The sequence below is a fragment of the Cervus elaphus genome, chromosome 5 (assembly GCF_910594005.1).
Source record: "Cervus elaphus chromosome 5, mCerEla1.1, whole genome shotgun sequence".
NCBI lineage: Eukaryota > Metazoa > Chordata > Mammalia > Artiodactyla > Cervidae > Cervus > Cervus elaphus.
In genome coordinates this window covers 64,312,365-64,331,427 of record NC_057819.1, presented here as the reverse complement: position 1 = coordinate 64,331,427, position 19,063 = coordinate 64,312,365, and the positions used below count along the sequence as shown (strand labels likewise).

General features: G+C 36.9%; 1 protein-coding gene and 1 non-coding gene across 2 annotated transcripts in view; one reads left to right on the top strand and one right to left on the bottom strand.

Annotated features, from left to right (window-relative positions):
- The window catches only part of FBXW7 (F-box and WD repeat domain containing 7), a 216,746-nt gene that overhangs the window by 109,337 nt on the left and 88,346 nt on the right, over positions 1 to 19,063 (top strand). Inside the window, exons 3-4 of the mRNA XM_043902609.1 lie at positions 16,624 to 16,673; positions 17,312 to 17,881. Coding sequence (XP_043758544.1) covers positions 17,381 to 17,881 — 501 coding nt within the window. The 5' untranslated portion in view covers positions 16,624 to 16,673; positions 17,312 to 17,380. The remainder of the gene's footprint in view (positions 1 to 16,623; positions 16,674 to 17,311; positions 17,882 to 19,063) is intronic.
- On the bottom strand, positions 200 to 306 carry LOC122695782. Its single transcript, XR_006341536.1, has one exon. It is a non-coding gene; the product is annotated as a U6 spliceosomal RNA (small nuclear RNA).

The following is a 19,063-nucleotide window of genomic DNA, read 5'->3' as shown; positions in this document are numbered from 1 at the left end:
CATTTCTAATTTTGTTGATTTGATTCTTCTCTTTTTCTTGATTCTTGATGAGTCTGGTAATGGTTTGTCAATTTTGTTTATCTTCTCAGAGAACCAGCTTTTAGTTTTATTAATCTTTACTACTGTTTCCTTCATTTCTTTTTCATTTATTTCTGCTCTGATATTTATGATGTCTTTCCTTCTGCTAACTTTGGGGTTTAAAAATATGGAATACCTCACAAATTTGTGTGTCATCCTTGTGCTGGGGCCATGCTAATCTTCTCTGTATTGTTCCACGTTTAGTATATGTGCTGCTGAAGTGAGCACAAGAAAGGACTTTGATATTAAAGAGATGGTTGTAGTGGTGTTATGTTACTGTCACTTGTGTCCTTTTTGTTTTTCTTGGTGCTTCAGGATTTTTATTATGTTGGAGGTTGGTCTAGTGGAATGAACATAAACCTTGGCTCACATATATCAGAATTTTGAACATGTTACTAAATCTTACTGACTGTAAATATTCAGACAAATTACCTTAATCCGAGGCTGTTTCCTGTTTTATAAAATGGAAATAATGATGTCAGGGTTGTAGATTAAATGAATGTGTTGTGCATAGCATAGTGTTAGCTCCTAGTAGACACTCTGGGAATGTTTGCTGATGACATGAATGTAGTGGAAGTATCTTTACTAATTTGAATATTTAAAAAAGTAACAAAACAGGCTTCTTAGAAACCTGTAAGATTCCCTACTAACATTTTTTTTCCCTCCACTAACATTTTATTTTTTATAGCTGGAGTAATTGAATTGCTGCTGTAGAAAAACAAAGACATGTTTTATGGCTTTCAATTAATTATTACTGTTCTTTTGACTTAACCCTCTACTTTTGTCTAGGGGAGAGGAATAACTTCAGTATGAAGGATTCCTATCCAGAAACTTGAAAGTTTTAAGAAATATTCCTTCAAATAGATCTGAAAATCAGTAGTTCTGGAGAGCAGTGATAACCATTGTTATTGACTTCCCAGTTATTTGAATGGCTGAGTTTAGTGGTAAAATCCTTATTCCATCGTCATTGTGATAAGGAATTCAAGTTGTGACTAACCCACAAGGCTGCCTCTTAGTTTTAGATTGAGTGTACAACACAGCATTGTTTGTACTGAAATTGAGGGTGTTTGGAAGTTTGAGAATGTTGTACAACCACTGCCTTGTTGGGTTTGCCCAGAAATGCTGTTCTATAACCTGAAAAAATTTTAAAATTTCTTGTCTGAAAAATTACAGGTCATTATATAAGGATCTAGTTTACTGATTTAATCATTATTACAGTGTTGCTTTATTTCCATGTACACAGAAAAGGTCTTTGTAAGAAAATCATACTTCTTACTATTTAAAAAATAATAGCTTAGTCATTACTAAAAAAGAAAGAATAGTTTTGAGTGAATTATAATTGTTTCTTCTTGAATTTCTGATTGGGCTTCCCAGGTGGCCTACCTGATAAAGAATCACTGCCGTGCGGGAGACCTGGATGCGGTCCCTGCGCTGGGGAGGTCCCCTGGAGGAGGGAGCGGCTGCCCACTCTGGAGTTCTGGCCTGGCTAGTCCGTGCGGTCACAAAGAGTTGGACAAAACTGAGCGACTTTCACTTTCACTATTGTTTCTTTGTTTCTTGGTAGTGGTGATGGTTTTTGCTGTATTCTTTTTGCTTTTTCAGTCACTATAGACATCGGTAAGCAGTGATGCAACCAGGCTAGAATGAAGTTTATTTTACCTGGTTTCAACTATAATTATGTAACTTTTAGAAGTTTATTTATTTATTTTTAATCCACATATTTTACAAAGGTTTAGCTAGAGCAGATGTTTGTCTCATTTTTTATAAGCAGTGCCTTTACACTCTGATTTTTAGATGCATGGTTTATGTCTCTGGTACGCATTGTATCCCCAGTGCCTGGCACATGATAGAGTTTAAATCGTGTGTCTTTTCAGTTCAAATACACATTTTCTGAAGACACCTTGTGTGCAGTGCAGTCAGGCAGTATCTTCCCCCAATGTGTCCACTTAGTCTTCCTGCCAGGAATTTGAAGAGGAAGATGGAGTGATTGTTTCTGAGAGTCTGCCTGTGAATAGTGTTTCTCTGGCATATTAATCTAAATGAGGTCATTGTTTTGCCTGAGAGCAAGAAAAGAAATTCAGGCAAGAGTACCTGGGTTCTAATTGCATAGATACTGACTAGAATTTCCAGGGACCCAGGCCTGAGGAGATCAAGCAACAGCAGATGAGAGCAGGATCCTTAAATTTATAAAAAGCACATAACAAGATGACATTTTTTACTGTGTGTGGCTTACTACAGTTGCCATGCTAAAACTATGCTCATCAAGATGGGAACCCTATTTAACAAACAGACTCACTGGTTTTCTATAGACAATCCATTTTCTATATTATAGTGGTATGCTTTTTCTCGTTTAAAACCTTGTAAAAATGGTAGTGAGGCAGAGTAGTGGCCAAAGGTAAAGGATTTGAGTTGGTACTTGCTCATTGTGATGGTGTTGAGACTTTCCTTAAAGATGCTGAGTTACTTCTGAAATTTAGGAAGTTCTGGCTTTCTTTGGTCCTGTGATCACTGGCTCTGTAGGGAGTGGCTTCACATGTTGTTTCCTCTAGTGTGGTTGCTTATGTGGCCATATCCTATTCTTCATTCCAAATTCTCTCTACTTGCTGCAGGATGTTTCAGGATGTGTTGCTATCTTTTCAACTAGGGCCCAGAGCAAAACCTAAGCCTTCTTCAGCCTGTAACAGTCTGACGTTGGGCGTCAAGGAAGGCAGAGAAGTTTTTGCATTGTCTTCAGTTAATTGTACACTTTTAATTGAGGTGCTTTTATCTAAAATGAAATGTACAGATGAGTTTTGACAAATGTATATACTTACGTATGTGTAACCATAACCAGTACCTCTATTGATACATAGAATATTTCTGTCACTCCCCAAATTTCCCTCATACTCATTCCATTCAGTCCACACTTAGGCAGCTACTGTTCTGATTATTATCACTGTAGATTAGTTCTGTGTATTTGTAAATGTCATATAAGTAGAAGTACATAGCGTTGCTCTTTGTGTTTGACTTCTTTCGTTCAACATACTGTTTTTGTCATCCGTGTTGTTGCATGTATCAGAGTGCATTCTTTTTTGTCTCTGTGTACTATTCCATTGTACAAATACAATTCAGTATATCCATTCTTCTGCTAGTGAATATTTGAGTTGTTTTCAGTTTTGGCTATTCTGAATAAAGCTGCTATAATATAAGCATTCTTGTACCAGCCTTTTTTGAAGACGTTTCTCTTGGTTAAGTACCTAGGAGTGTATGTGCTAGCTCAAAGAGTATGTATTTTTATAAGAAACCACCAAGTGGTTTTCTACTGTGGTGATACCGTTTTACAAGTCCAGTAGTCAAGTACAAGAGTTTCAGTTGTTTCCTGTTTTCCCCAACATTTGGTGGTGTTTGGTTGCTTTTAATTTTTTTAGTAGTTCTTGTGAATGAGAAGTTGTTTTTGCATGTGATTTAATTTGCATCTCCTTGATGGCTGATGCTATTGAGTACATTTTTGCATGTTTATCAACTCTCTAATAGTCAACTATTAGAGGATAAATAGTCAACTATTTGTGTTTTACTCATTTTTTCCCACTCTTTTAAAATTTGAATGGTGAACAGCTCAATTACAACATTGACTGAATTCCGTGATCATTTACCTTTCTAACCCAGATTTCAGCTTTCGTATCCAAACCTGACACCGTTCTTGCTCCAAGCAGTGATGATAGCCACTCTCCCTGAAAGACTTGTGAAAGTGAAGTGTAAGTCGCTCAGTTGTGTTCAACTCTTTGCAATCCCGTGGACTATATGGTCCGTGGAACTCTCCAGGCCAGAATACTGGAGTGGGTAGCCATTCCCTTCTCCAGGGGATCTTCCCAACCCAGGGATTGAAACCAGGGTTCTCGTATCATAGGTGGATTCTTTACCAGCTGAGCCACAAGAGAAGCCCCAAAAGACTTGTAGGAGATATCTGCACAGTCATAGAGTTTTTTCAGTAGACTTCAGTCTTAAACTATCACAAAGAAATAGAAATATCTGCTAACAACTTAAGATGGACATTTATAGTTTTATGTTTTAAAAATCTGTAATCACCAAGCTTTTTAGTTTATAGTCTGTGAGAAAAGTTATTGAATATAAAGGCAGACCAGTGTATATTGAAGCTGGATGGAAGTGAGACCAGATTAGGTGTGTCTTATGTACTGTGCTTCGGAGTTTAGATTTATCCTACAGAATAGTAGTTTTCAGAAGTTTTGCAGAGTCACCCGAGGGTTGCTCATTCTCTCTGTGCACAGTTTCTCTTCTCCGCTGCTCTCTCTTCACCTGTTCAATGCTTTTCTCTTATCTGAACAAAGGGTTCAGCATGTAAAAAGTTCAGAAACTGCCGCTAAGTTGTTGACATTTCCTGTTGTGGCAGCAGTATAGAGGGTAGATGAGAGGGGCAGGAGACAAAGGTAGGGAGATTACTAGGGACGTTACGCAAATCATTTGGGCAAGAAGCAGATAGCATGTGCTTATTAAACAGTACTAGAAAGATGGGATTGAGTGTAAGGCTATTTAAGAGGTGGACTCAGGTAGACTTAGGGATGAAGTAAGTGGGTGACAGAGATGTGGGGACAGGCAAGGGTAGTTTGTAACAGATGATAGGAAGCAGGATAATATCCAGATTTCTCCTTTTCTCCCTATTTAACATTCAGAAAAGTTCCAAGTACAGTACTAAGAATATATTGTGCCCCAGAACCGTTTGATAAGTCATCAAAATGATGTACTGCCACCCTCAAACACTTGAGTATGCATTTCTTATAAACAGGGACATTCTTCTGAATAATCACAATATAACCATTAAAATCAGGATATTACTATATAAGATTGTCTATTCCTTAGACCTCATTTGAGTTTCACCAGTTTTTCAAATAGTATCTCATATAAGACCAAGATTCCATTCAATATCATGTGTTGCATTTATTATCATGTATCCAGAATAGTCCCTTGATCTTTTTTTTTTTTTTTCCCCATCCCTTTAACTCTTGAAGATTGCAGGCCATTTTGAACTAGGACCCTTAATTTGAGTTTGTCTCCTGTTTCCTCATTTGTGGATTCAGTTCATGAATTTGTTGACAGGAATATCACAGGAGTGATGATGTGTTGCTCTCATTGCTTCCTATTAAGTAAGCGTAATTTCAGTTTGTCCTAATACTGATATTCGCTTCCAGCCTTCCTCAGTATTCTTATACTAGGGAAACACTTAAAATTTATTTTATCTATGACTCGTGGTAGCTTGAACAGTTAAGATGTAGATACAGTGATTCATTGATAATTGTCAGTGCGCTTTTGAGTATAGGATGCTTTTTTCCCCCTGTGAACATGTTTATATTTGGTAAATTTATTAGCCTCTTCTTTTTGTGTAATTCCTCCTTCCCACAGAGGATGTCAGCTCCAATTCAAGTTAATTGAGCAGACAGAGGAAATTCCAGTTTTTTCTTTTTTTCAACTTTACCTTCTTAACCTTGTCCAAATAGGCGTTATCACAAATTTTTGCTATTTGAAATCCACATGAAATACCATACATGTAAGAGCATTCCTCCTTTCTGCCCCAGTATTCAAGACTAAACATTTTAGCCATCTTGTCTTAGGGGAAAAAATACAACACCCTGCTAATTAAGCTTAGCTTACTTTAAATTAATCTATTTTAGGGAATTCCCCTGTGGGCCAGTGGTTAGGACTCGTTGCTTTCACTGTTGAGGGCCTGGGTTCAATCCCTGGTCAGAGAATGAAGATCCCACAAGCCACACAGTGTGGCAAAAAAAAAAAAGAGAGATTAATCTCTTATCATTCCATGAATTTTGCGAACTTATTAGAAACATAATTAATTTCATGTAACTAGCTTAAACCAAAATGGGACTTAATTTTTCTTAATGTGGACTCAGCAGATTTAATTTAAATAAAGGTTGTAAATTAATTTTAACAACATGAAAATTTATTGACAGTGCTGAATAGTAAAGCAACCAAAACCATAAGCCAAAATAATATGAATAAAAATATTCCGTAGACACAATTTTATATAAAACTTTGAAAAAGCATTTGCTTATTCAGTGACATGATCAAGTTCAAATATAGGCCAAACAGTTAGAAAATTACTTCTTTTATAGGCTCATATATGCTGAAAGTATTGTTTTTGAATCTTAAAAATTATATTTACCTCTTTATTGTAAATTTACCTTTTTGATGTAAAAATTGTATTTATCTCATGTGCTTATTTTTTGCTTTAGAAATGCCATTCAGGGTCAAACATGAGATAAGCAATCACATACAAATTTTTCTTTCAACTAAAATGAGAGCATGTTTTTAGCTTACTATTTTAAATGTTCACTGAATAAATAAAAGATTGTTCAAATGTATGAGAAGTTGAAACTGCAGCATAATGTTCATTGTTTCCTATGAATAGCAGGATATTCTTTTCTTCGCAGAAATCCAGAACTTTTCTGGGCAGATCAGTAAAACTCATCTTGAATGTATTGGACTTCAGCTTCTTACTTTTTTTTTTTTTCAAGTCAGCTTCTTGCAATCAGATGATTCAGGAAAAGAGAACCTGTTCATTGATACACTTGTTTTGAAAGGGAAAGAAAATAAGTTCAGTGTGTTCTGCAGCTTCCCCAGGTGGTTTCTGATGAGACTTGAGACTTGCAGGTATCTTCTTCACTGGAGCTCCAGCAGCAGTGGAAACATTTCAAGTTTTCTTTTTTGTAACACGTGTTTTCCAGAAGTGCATTTTCCTTTTAAATCCAAAAACCTTGTCCCTTGAAGTCAAAACCATTAGAGACTGAAGAGTGTGAAATCTGCAGCCATTCTTCATCTTCAGAGCATTAATATAAAACAAACTCTGTTCTTCTGTTGTGTTGAAAGGACCCCTTTCAGCTCACATACCCTGTTGAGAACTTTTCCTTAGCTAAGCCACTGGATTTCTTTACATAGCAGAAGATATTCTTTAAATATTCTGGAGCAAAATGACCTTTGTTTAATGAAGGTAACCATTTTGTGGTATCTTCCAGAACATTTTTATATCATCCCAAGTGTTTTTGACAACAGTACCTGAATACCTTCTCTGTCAGGTCGGGTCCCCAGAGAAACAGATGGGCAGGGAGTCCCATCCAGACAGTTAGCTTGTTGGGGCATTTCTACCGTGCTCCATCGTTTGTTTGCTGGGGAAGCCTCGAGGAAGCATGGCAGGTATTCCTGTTACAGTGGATTCCAGGATGAGGTGGCTGAGGGCTGTGGAGCAGCTCTGCTCCTGTAGCAGATTCTGTGAAGGGGCATCTGAGCAGCGGCCCCCACACCCTGCGTATCCCTGTGGGCGCTTGACAGCATCCTGCCTTCTCCACGGTGTGGATCACTCCTCACCCTTCTTAGTCAGGCTTTTTCCTCCCACCATCCCCCACATACACCTGACTCCACTTAATGGCTTTAGAATTGAGTTGCTCAGGGGAGAGGATAGTAGAAGGAAATTGAAGAGGGCAAGCCATCAGATTTTCTTAATCTGCAGCTGACTAGAAAATAGGAAGAGGATCTAAGAATTCTGAGAGAGTGTGTACAGGAATTTGGGTTTTAAAACAATGAATTTGAGGCAGCTGTGGGATATCTTGATAAAGCTATGGAGGAGTTTGGACTCAGTGGAGGAGTTTGGCTGGAGAGAGTGGAGTTGGTTGTCATTAACTTCTGTGTGATACTTAAAACCCAAGGTTGCAAAGAAATTTCAGAGAAGGAAGGAGCTGGCAGTGGAGAACAAAGGTGCTGCCTGTGGAACAATACCAACAAAAGGATGCTATCAAGGGAAACTAAGAGACCTGAGAGCTGTAAAGAGAAGGGAGTCATTGTTCAGTCATGTAAAAAGCTACAAAAATGGTAAAAGACCCAGTGGGATTTGGCAGCCAGTTTGAAATTCAGTTTCAGTGTGGTAAATCCAGACTGCAGATGTAGTGGAGTTGAATAGGGATGAGGAATTAAATGTGGCCAAACAAAAATATGTACTGTAATTTAAATAACATATAAAAAGTAGATATTGTCACGTGAACTGAGAAACGGTTATGCATCCTCTCTAGTAAAGATGTATGTAATTGATGAGGCTTGTGAATTTAAAATGTTCAGGTCAGAACCCTGAAACTTGATGAATGCGTGCTGCCTATATGATGCTGCATGATGTGCCTGCCCTGTGTTGTTGCTTCTGTTCATCTACAGCACTAAGAATCTGTTCAGCCCATTTTGCAGTCCCTGCAAGATTTTCACTTTTAAGCTGCACATGTGATTTCCCAGCCGGCTGCACTATGTGAGATGTGGAACTAGACATACTCAACAAATTATGTGTTTTTGAAGTATTAATCTTTTTAGTCACACATTTTTTAAAGCATCTGCTGAAAATAGCAAAAAAATTGATAAAGGTAAAAATTATTTTTATGACTTAGAGGATGATAATTTATAAAAAATGTTAAGGTTTTAGATTTATATCCTGTCAGTTTCAAGAGTACTGTAAGTGCTTGTTCAGTACAGATCAGAACTTTAAAAACTGCGTTTTAAATAATTGGTACTTTTTTGTACCTGGCTTGTAGGTCTTCTTTAATGAGGAATAATTGCTCAGCATATGGCTGGCTTTAACAAGGTTTAATAACTATTTACTCAATAAATGTGTTGAGGACCTACTAAGCCAAGCATTTTTGTAGGTCCTGAAAATACTGGTGAAAAAGGAAAGTCTTTTTTCCTTGTGTAGCTTAAATTCTGGTGGGAAGAGGCAGATAATATAGGAAGAAATTAACGGATAGATAGATGGGCACTGTGTATAACAGACAATATTACAGTGCTTTGACACAGTACTATGGAGAAGAATGAAGCAGGGCAAAGGGGGGGGGATGATGTGAGGCCAGGGAACGAAAAATACTGGCAAAGTGATGCTCAAAATTCTCCAAGCCAGGCTTCAACAGTACGTGAACCATGAACTTCCAGATGTTCAATCTGGATTTAGAAAAGGCAGAGGAACCAGAGATCAAATTGCCAACATCCGTTGGATCATCAAAAAAGCAAGAAAACATCTATTCCAGAAAACATCTATTTCTGCTTTATTGACTACATCAAAGCCTTTGACTATGTGGATCACAACAAACTGTGGAAAAGTCTTAAAGAGATGGGAATACCAGACCACCTGACCTGCCCCATGAGAAATCTGTATGCAGGTCAGGAAGCAACAGTTAGAGCTGGACATGGAACAACAGAGTGGTTCCAAATCGGGAAAGGAGTATGTCAAGGCTGTATATTGTCACCGTGCTTATTTAACATATATGCAGAGTACATCATGCAAAATGCCAGGCTGGATGAAGCACAAGCTGTAATCAAGATTGCCGGAAGAAATATCAATAACCTCAGATATGCAGATGACACGACCCTTATGGCAGAAAGCGAAGAAGAGCTAAAGAGAATCTTGATAAAAGTCAAAGAGGGGAGTGAAGAAGTTGGCTTAAAACTCAACATTCAGAAAACGAGGATCATGGCATCCAGTCCAATCACTTCATGACAAATAGATGGGGAAACAGTGGAAACAGTGGTAGACTTTATTGTTTGGGGCTCCAAAATCACTGCAGATGTTGACTGCAGCCATGAAATTAAAAGACACTTGCTCCTTGGGAAGAAAGCCGTGACCAACCTAGACAGAATATTAAAAAGCAGAGACATTACTTTGCCAACAAAGGTCCGTCTAGTCAAAGCTATGGTTTTTTTCAGTAGTCATGTATGGATGTGAGAGTTGGACTATAAAGAAAGTTGAGCGCTGAAGAATTGATGCTTTTGAACTGTGGTATTGGAGAAGACTCTTGAGAGTCCTTTGAACTGCAAGGAGATCCAAACAGTCAATCCTAAAGGAAGTCAGTCCTGAATATTCATTGGAAGGACTGATGCTGAAGCTGAAACTCAAATACTTTGGCCACCTGATGTGAAAAGCTGACTCATTTGAAGAGACCCAGATGCTGGGAAAGATTGAAGGCAGGAGGAGAAGGGGACGACAGAGGATGAAGTGGTTAGATGGCATCACTGACTTGATGGACATGAGTTTGAGTAAGCTCCGGGAGTTGGTAATAGATAGGGAAGCCTGGCGTACTGCAGTCCATGGGGTTGCAGAGTCGGACACGACTTAGCAACTGAACTGAGCTGAAGGGAATGATTATTTTGAGTAAGATTATTAGGAAAAGTGCATTTGTTAGAGGATTTTGAAAAGAGTCCTGAAGAAAATAATGGAAAGAACCATACAGATATGTGAGGGAGAGCATTAGGCAGAAGCTTTATCCAGTGCACAGACTCTGAGGTAGCAGCATATTTTCCTCTTTCAGAAAGAGCAAGGACAGAAAGAGTGGAGCAAGGTGAAAAAGAGAATAGCAGAATATGAGCTCAGAGTGGTGGGATGGCATATATCATACAAGGCCTAACAGGCAACAATTTTTTAAAAAATGACTTTCATTGTGAGTGAGATGGGAAGCTCTTGGTGGATTTTGAGTAGCAGAGTGATAAGTAAGTGGTATTTAGTATGTATCCCAGATACTTACTTTTAATCAGTTTGAGCATAGTGGTTAATAATAAATATTAATTTGTCATATAGAGAGTTCAGAATATGAAGCTGGAGTTTTACTAAGTGGTGTGGTCAGAGAAGAAATCTTGGTGATTAGGGAGGCTTTTTTAGGATTCAGGGACAAACCGACCTTGCTTACAGAAAGTGATTCCAAGCTTTGATGATCAGTACAATTTGGTTGATTTTCCTGCCATCTATGTCTTAAAACTTCTTAAATGACTGTAGATCAATCATAGTGGTTTTTGAAACGTTAGTGTTGCACAGTCCTTCGGAGGCTTTGGCAGGTTTCTTAGATCACCCAGTGTATGTCAGGTAACCAGTGTTCCTCAGTGACTGCTGCGATTTCACAGTCAGTCTTTGCCTGGGAATCTTCTTTGGAGGCTCACAGCTCTAATTCCTTCTGAAAAGGGCTCTCAGAGCTCACTTTAACAGGTATACTGTGCCTGCTTTAACTCCTTTAGGCAGCCTAATATAAGCAGTTCAAATGGTTATGAATAATCAGACGTCTTTTGTGAAATAGTGTTCGTAAGAAACTTAAAAGTTCATGGGAAACTTTTTAAAAAAACACTGAAATTAGGTCTGAAGTGCTGTTAGATTAACCAGCTATAATGACTAAAAGTCACCTATATTTTCTAGAACTTGCGGAAAGTCACAGTATTTCTATTTTATCTCAGTAACCTAATTATTGATTTTTTTTTAATAGCAGTTATCATAATCAGTTCAGTTCAGTCAGTCAGTCTTGTCTGACTCTTGGCAACCTCATGGACTGAAAAATACCAGGCTTCCCTGTCCATCACCAACTCCTAGAGCTTACTCAAACTCATGTCCATCGAGTTGGTGATGCCATCCAACCATCTCATCATCTGTCGTCCCCTTCTCCTCCCACCTTCAATCTTTCCCAGCATCAGGGTCTTTTCCAGTGGGTCATTTCTTTGCATCAGGTGGCCAAAGTATTGGAATTTCAGCTTCAACATCAGTCCTTCCATTGAATATTCAGGACTGATTTCCTTTAGGATTGACTGGTTGGATCTCCTTGCAGTCCAAGGAACTCTCAAGAGTCTTCTCCAACACCACAGTTCAAAAGCATCAATTCTTCAGCACTCAACTTTCTTTATAGTCCAACTCTTACATCCATACATGACTACTGGAAAAACTGTAGCTTTGACTAGCATCTCTTCCTTTAGATGCCCTTAGTTCAGGCCTCTCTGGACTTTCATGTTGCCAGGAGAAGCCTGTGCTCTCCATTTAATAGGAGGAGAAGTGGTACCCCTGCTCCCTGTTCTGTCTCCAGCCATTGTTTTACACAAAATCTTAATATGGGCTATGTGCTCTTTTGATTCATATGTGAAAAATTTAGTGATGAATACCTATGTTGAGCTTTTAATTTCTTTGATCATTTATCCTTTGTAGTTTACCAGAACCGTAGCAATAAATAAGTAATGCTGTGGCTTCTTCACAGATAAGATATCTCAGAATACTGTGTGTCTCTTGAATCACAATCGGTGTACCATCTACAGGATTTAGATACAGTAGGTAAATCCAGCCTCATTATTTGAAGGTTCTTCGTTTGTGAATTTGCCTACTCATTAAACTTTATCTGTAGCACCAAAATTCAGTACTTGTGGTACTTTCAGAGTAATTTGTAGATGTTTGCATGCACAGAGTGGCAAAATATTTGAGTCACCTTCATGGACTTTCCCATCTAAGTCTAATGTCATCTAACAAGGTGACATTCTGCTTTCTTGTTTCAGCTTTCATATTCTAAACAAGTGTCCATTTCATCGTCTGTTTAGTGAAATATTTTTCACTAAAAACTTGCCGTGCTTGTTTTTGGTGATTGTGCTGTTTAAAACGATCCCTAAGCTGCTTTGAGGGGCTGCCTGGTGTTGTGATGTGCCTTATGGAGAGCATACATGTTAGATAAGCTTCATTCAGGCTTGAGTTTCTAGTCCTGTTGACTGACTTCAGTGTTAATGAATCTATTACATATTATTAATAAATAGCATGTCTTTAAATAGAAATACACATATGAAAAGATTATGTATTGATCAGTTGGAAAAATGTGACTAGAGGCTTGCAGGAACTTAATCCTGTATTTCTGTTAGAAACACTTGTTTGGTATTTATGGCAACTTTATAGAACACGATTACTGTGAATAATGAAATTTAATTAAGCATAGTGATTTATAGAGACTTTAGGTATAACCATTTCATCATTCCTTCTCTCTGAAACCATTGTTTGAGATTTGTTTAAATACATGCATAAAGAGTTGTATTGTAAAATTTAATTTTACCATAGGTTCAGGTTAAAAGTCATTGATTAACATTTCTAAACATTATCCTCTAGAAAATTAGGGGCTTCCCAGGTCGCTCAGTGGTAAAGATTCCACCTGCCAATGCAGGAGATGCAAGAGATGCACATTCAGTCCCTGGGTTGGGAAGATACCCTGGAGAAGGTAATGACGACCCACTCGAGTATTCTTGACTGGAAAATTCCCTGGACAGAGGAACCTGGCAGACTACAGTCCATGGAGTTGCAAAGAGTTGGACATGACTGAGCACACATGCTCTAGAAAATTAATATGTGCCTGAAATATATATATTGGGTGCTCAGTGTTTTAGAATAATAATTTAGCATTGTAGTGATTCTGGTTTTGGAGAAGAGGTCAGTGTCAGTGTGAGGACTTTGGCATGTTTAGTTATGTAGACTGAGGCACATGAAAGAAAACCCAGTTGAATGTCACTTTTCTGGTTCCTGCTTTGCTCTTTACTAGCTTGAAGCTAGCAAACTTGAAAAATACTTAATCTCTTTGAACTCTTTCACTTTGTGAAGTGAGGAGCGTTTTCAATTTAAAGTTTCTATGGTTTTCTTTTATCAGTATTATTCTTGACCTTAAATCATTTCCAGTCTCATGCTCAAGTTGTCAAAAAATCATGAAATTTAATGTCAAAATATATTAGCCATCAGAGTTTGTTTTATCGACCTCAAGTTCAGTCTCACTGGTTATTGGTAAAAATATAAGTCATGTATTTGATATATCTTGACATCATATACTGGTAAGATTCAGAAATAAAAGAACACTCTTAAAGTTTACTTAATTTTTTTTTTAGGGCATAGGATTCTGTTTATTGGTGTTTGTGTTATATATGACACAAGTGTCCTAAATCATACAGAAAGTTTTCTCTAAAAAAGTTTAAAATTAGAATTTTGAAAAGCAAAAATGTGCTTTTATTAATACCCCATTTATGAACATTTCCTGTATGGCAGTTTTCAAGTTTCAGATTATGGGTGCTTAAGTTTTTTTTTTTTTTTTTTTTTAATAAACGATTTTAACTATCTTTAAAATTTTTCCCCCTTAAAAGTATTTAATAGTTGAGTCTGATTTCCTATTAATTATTGGATATTTATTATTTATTTGGTCATTGACTTATTTAATAGATTATTATTAGAAAGAACAAATTTCCTGAAATACTGTTTTTTAAAATTAATACCAACAGAAAGTGAAATTTTTTTCTCTTAATTTCTATATATTTATTACTGTTTTCCACTCTCAAAATGAGTCAAAAAATCCAATCCAATAAAATATGATGCATAAAAATTTTTATGTAAATCTATCAATTGGATATTTTCAGCCTCTTCAGATATTCTAGAATTCTTGTAATTTGACTTTCCACTTTGTTATTACATATTTTTTTATTGACTGTGCTTTAAATCTGATTCTTCTACTTGGATTTACCATTATTGACCAGGTCTATCTATAAGAATCTGTATTACTTTGAAATCTGTTTACATGCCTCACTGTAAATATGAGTCAGTTATTTTTACTGGCTTAACACATTTCTTCTCTGTTCTCCTCAATAAAACACTCAAGTTATACAACGATAGTCATTTGTGTTGTTATTGTTCATAATTGAGAAGTGTTCTTTGTTGACCAGTACTGGTACTATTTTAGAAATGCCAGTTATAAACTTTCTGTTTGTTTTTAGGTCAACTGCTTACCAACAGCCTCCTCTCTTCTTTACACACATTCTTTATGATTTGTTTTATGACCATTGTTCTCTCTCTCTTTTTTTTTATTTTGGTAAGTTTTTCTTAATATGTCATTTAACCTGTTTCAATCTTGTAAAAACATGCCTGTTGGGTTGGGTACACAAAGAGCAGCTTTTTTGGAGCTTGCATTATACCGGGCAATGTCGCTTTCTTCATGCTGCTCTGTGCCTCAGTATCCAAGTGAAAAATGTTCTTGTTAGTGTTAGGAGGGCTAAACTTTAGACACAGTTACTAAAGCAAGAATTTGATTCTAACTTTGAAGAAAACCTGTGTATGGCAGATTTACCGTTAGAGACATAGAGGTACTGCATGCGTGCATGCATGTGTATGTGTGTGTGTATTTTTCATTTATGTAGGTCACTGTTTTTCAATATGTTATTTTTAAGCTGGCTTCCTTCCGACTGTTCCCACATTAAGAAATATGGTGTAAGAGATAAAAGTATTTATTTAATACTATTTTGCTTTTCCATCTATCACCATGAATGTAGTATCCTTTTTTTAAATTATCCCTTTTTCTAACTTTTGAACTCTTTCTCATCATCCCATTTTAATTACTATGGATATAATTTCACTGTTTCTTCTGTATCTTGATTACATGATCAACTTTTTTTGTTTCGTGCTGGATCATTCTTGTCAGTGTATAGATATTTTGCTAGTTCTCTAGTCTTAAAGAATAAAAAATCTTCTCTTGACACCTTTTCCCTACCAATTTCCACTCCCTTTCTTTTGTTCCCTTTTTCATCAAACTCCAACCTTGTCCATGCCCACCATCCCTATTCTCTTTTCCCAGTCTCTTAATTCTACTTTTATCAGTATCAGACTTCAGCTAATAGAAACTGCTTCTATAGTAGTGACTTCCATGTTGCTGAATGCAGTGGTCAGTTCTTTGTCTTCATCCTACTTCGTCTATCAGCCATACTTGTCATCATTTACTTTCTCCTGCTGGGTAAGCTTTCTTAACTTGGCTTCACCAGTACCACTCTTTCTTGGTTTTCCTACTTAGTCACCTTTGCTGCCTACTCCTCTTCTTTTAGGATGATGGAGTGTCTCAGGGGTCCATCTTTAAAACTCTTTCTGAACTTCTAGTGTAATTAGAATTTAAGAATCCCCCTCCCCCACTGTACCTTATTCTTAGAAATGGTTGATTATAGAAAAGAAAATGAAATACTGCTGTTTTAAAACTTTCTTTTGGACTCTCTTGACCCCATCTTAAAGCTTGCAGTGAGACCTGTGGACCTTTGGGGGAGTGACCATCTATTGGCAAGGATTGGGAAAGTGGATAAGGCTGTTTTATTTCAAGATCATTGTAACATAAAGTAGTTACTCTTGGGACGTGATAGAAAATGAATATTGTATTTCCTTCTCTTGAAATCCTTAAAGATTTTTTTAAAGGAATTTTATATGAACTTGTGTAATGTGTTGGCATTATTTTTTGTAAGCTCAATTATGTCCATATAGATATTTGCAAAGGATGAAGTCTAAGAAGGAGCGTTATGAAAGGATTCTATATCAGATCAAATTTTAAAGCCACTGTTAAAAGCATAAAAGTAAACATGCTTGATACATACATAAAATTTGAGAAATACAGTAAAAATTGAGTTAAAGCACGTATCATACCACTGCCTAAATTCAGTTTATATTTTGAAATATTGTTTTCAATCTAGTCGTTATGCAGTTTAAAAATCATTCTATGATTGTATAATGTCCTGCATTTTACCCTTAGCATCCATGTTTTCACATTTTTTTATGAGCAGCATGTTTAGATGTATGTAGTTTAGATATACTAAATATATCCCATCTCATGGGCTCCTTTGTCTTGAACATTTGGGTTTTGCTTATTTTAATTTGCATTTAATTTTATTTTTTGTTTTTGTGGATAAAGCTGCAGTGAGTATCCTCTGCATCACTTTTTTTTTCTGTTTTAGGAATACTTCCTTAGGATAGATTGCCAGAAGTGGAGTGACTGGGTCAGAGGGTATGAACTTAACGATTTTTTTTTTCTTTTCTTTTCTTTGAAATGAACTTTTTAATTTATTTGATGTCTGGTTGATTTATATTCATTATGAAAAACAAAAATCATAGTGATTATATTTGGTAACTCAGAAAACTATCTAAAGGCAAACTTGTGTGATCAGAAAAGTTTGGGAAATTCCTAAGATTAACAAAAAAAAGTCTTTTAATCTTGGTTTATCTCAGCATTTCCTGTACTTAACTGAGCATTGAATAGGTTTTTTGTGATACACTTTTTAACATTTTGTGGAAGTTTGGTGAAGGGTATAGTTTATGGTCTACTGATCTAAAATTTAAGAATATTTTGTTGGTTAGATTGTGTTGTGTTGGTCAAAGCAAATAAACTATAAACCTTTGTTCTAAAATTATTTTTAAAAGGAGATTAAAATAAAGCTATTTACTATATGATTTTTGTGTGTCTTTATAAAGTCTCATAACTTTTATAATTTAAAGTTTCTATTGGATTCAAAAGAACATCTAATGTCTGCATTGGCATCTAATACTTTTTACAATCTGTATTAAAATTTGGAGTACAGACATATAAAAGTAGAAGATAATGTAGATTGTAAAAACCTTTCTCCCCCCCCTCATTTTTCTCTACAGAATGTGAAAACCTTTGCATCTTCTGATAGCCTAGCCAAGGTCCAAGAAGTAGCAAGCTGGCTTTTGGAAATGAATCAGGAACTGCTCTCTGTGGGCAGCAAAAGACGACGCACTGGAGGCTCTCTGAGAGGGAACCCTTCCTCAAGCCAGGCAGATGAGGAGCAGATGAACCGTGTGCTGGAGGAGGAGCCGCAGCAGCCGCTCAGACACCAAGAGGAGGAGCATGCGGTGAGGAATGGTGAAGTCGTTGGAGCAGAACCTAGGCCTGGAGACCAAAGTGATTCCCAGCAAGGACAGCTGGAAGAGAACAACAACCGGTTTATTTCGGTAGATGAGGACTCCTCCGGAAACCAGGAAGAACAAGAGGAAGACGAAGAACATGCTGGTGAACAAGATGAGGAGGATGAAGAGGAAGAGGAAATGGACCAGGAGAGTGATGATTTTGATCAGTCTGACGACAGCAGCAGGGAAGATGAACACACACACAGTAACAGTGTCACAAACTCTAATAGTATCGTGGACCTGCCTATTCACCAACTCTCCTCCCCGTTCTATACAAAGACAACAAAAGTGAGTACCTTTAGTCTGCTCTCCACCTGAGACGTTTTACATATCTGTGTTAATTTTGGCGAAACTTGCCTCACAGTCTTTGTATCATTGCAAAATTCATCTTCAGTTGTGCAGTAATAAAATGAACCAGTTTTCTTTTTTCTTTTTTTTAATAGAAGATATTAGAAATCCTGGTAATGGGACAGTATTATTAAATGGAGAGAAGTCTCCTATTACTATGAAAAATCATTAATGCCAAATCTCATCATCAATTTTGTCCCTGGGACAGGGGTTAATAGGTTGTGTGCAGTTGGAGTGAAACATGATTTGTGTAGATCAAGTAGTGAAGGGTCTCATTTACCAAGTGCAGCTGGTCTGATGGGCTGTGTACTCACAGGCCTTACCCCGTGGCACAGGTTACCAGAAGTTACCTTAAATTAGTTTTCTTATTATGGTGATTATTAAGGTATATTCTTTGTAAACAGTGTTCTCTTTGTTATGTAAACAAGATGAAATTGCTGTTTGAGTATTAGTATTTGCTTATTGAGGAAATTGGAGTATTTTCAAAAGTTAAAATACTCTAGACACCAACATGTTTAAGATTACGAAATGTGTTTTCTGCATTATAAAACAATAAGAATGTATGGTGCTATCTTCACTACTCTTCTTTTTCTGGTTATTTTATTAAAATGAAATCATGTCGGAACCCCAGAGGAATTGGGTTTTTTCCTGACTCCATGTTAGTGGAGCTCTCCATTTGCTTCTCCACACAGTTTTAATACTAACCATAGGGTAGCCACACCATTTTGGTTGGCATTTGACTGTGAAAAATAGGAGATAATAGGAAGATACAGTTAGATTCCCAACTTTCTGTCAAGTTTCTGCCACTGTTTCCCTTGCTTATAGTTTTCCTTTCCCTGTTCCTTTCCTGGGAGATAGATCTGTTGTATCTGCCTCCTTATCCCACTTAGCTGGTGATAGCTCATGAAATTAGTCATAGACATTGTTTTAAAAGGTAGACATTTAGACTTCTGTCTAAACTGGGGGAATCCTATCAATTCAGGGACTTAATAACTAATCTGGTGCTGAGGAAAACAATTCCATTTTATACAGTCCTTGGAGGCTGTGCCAGAGTTAAAGACTGGATACACTCTTACTGTCCACAACTATCACTGCTTCCCAGAGTTATCCTTGCTGGATAGG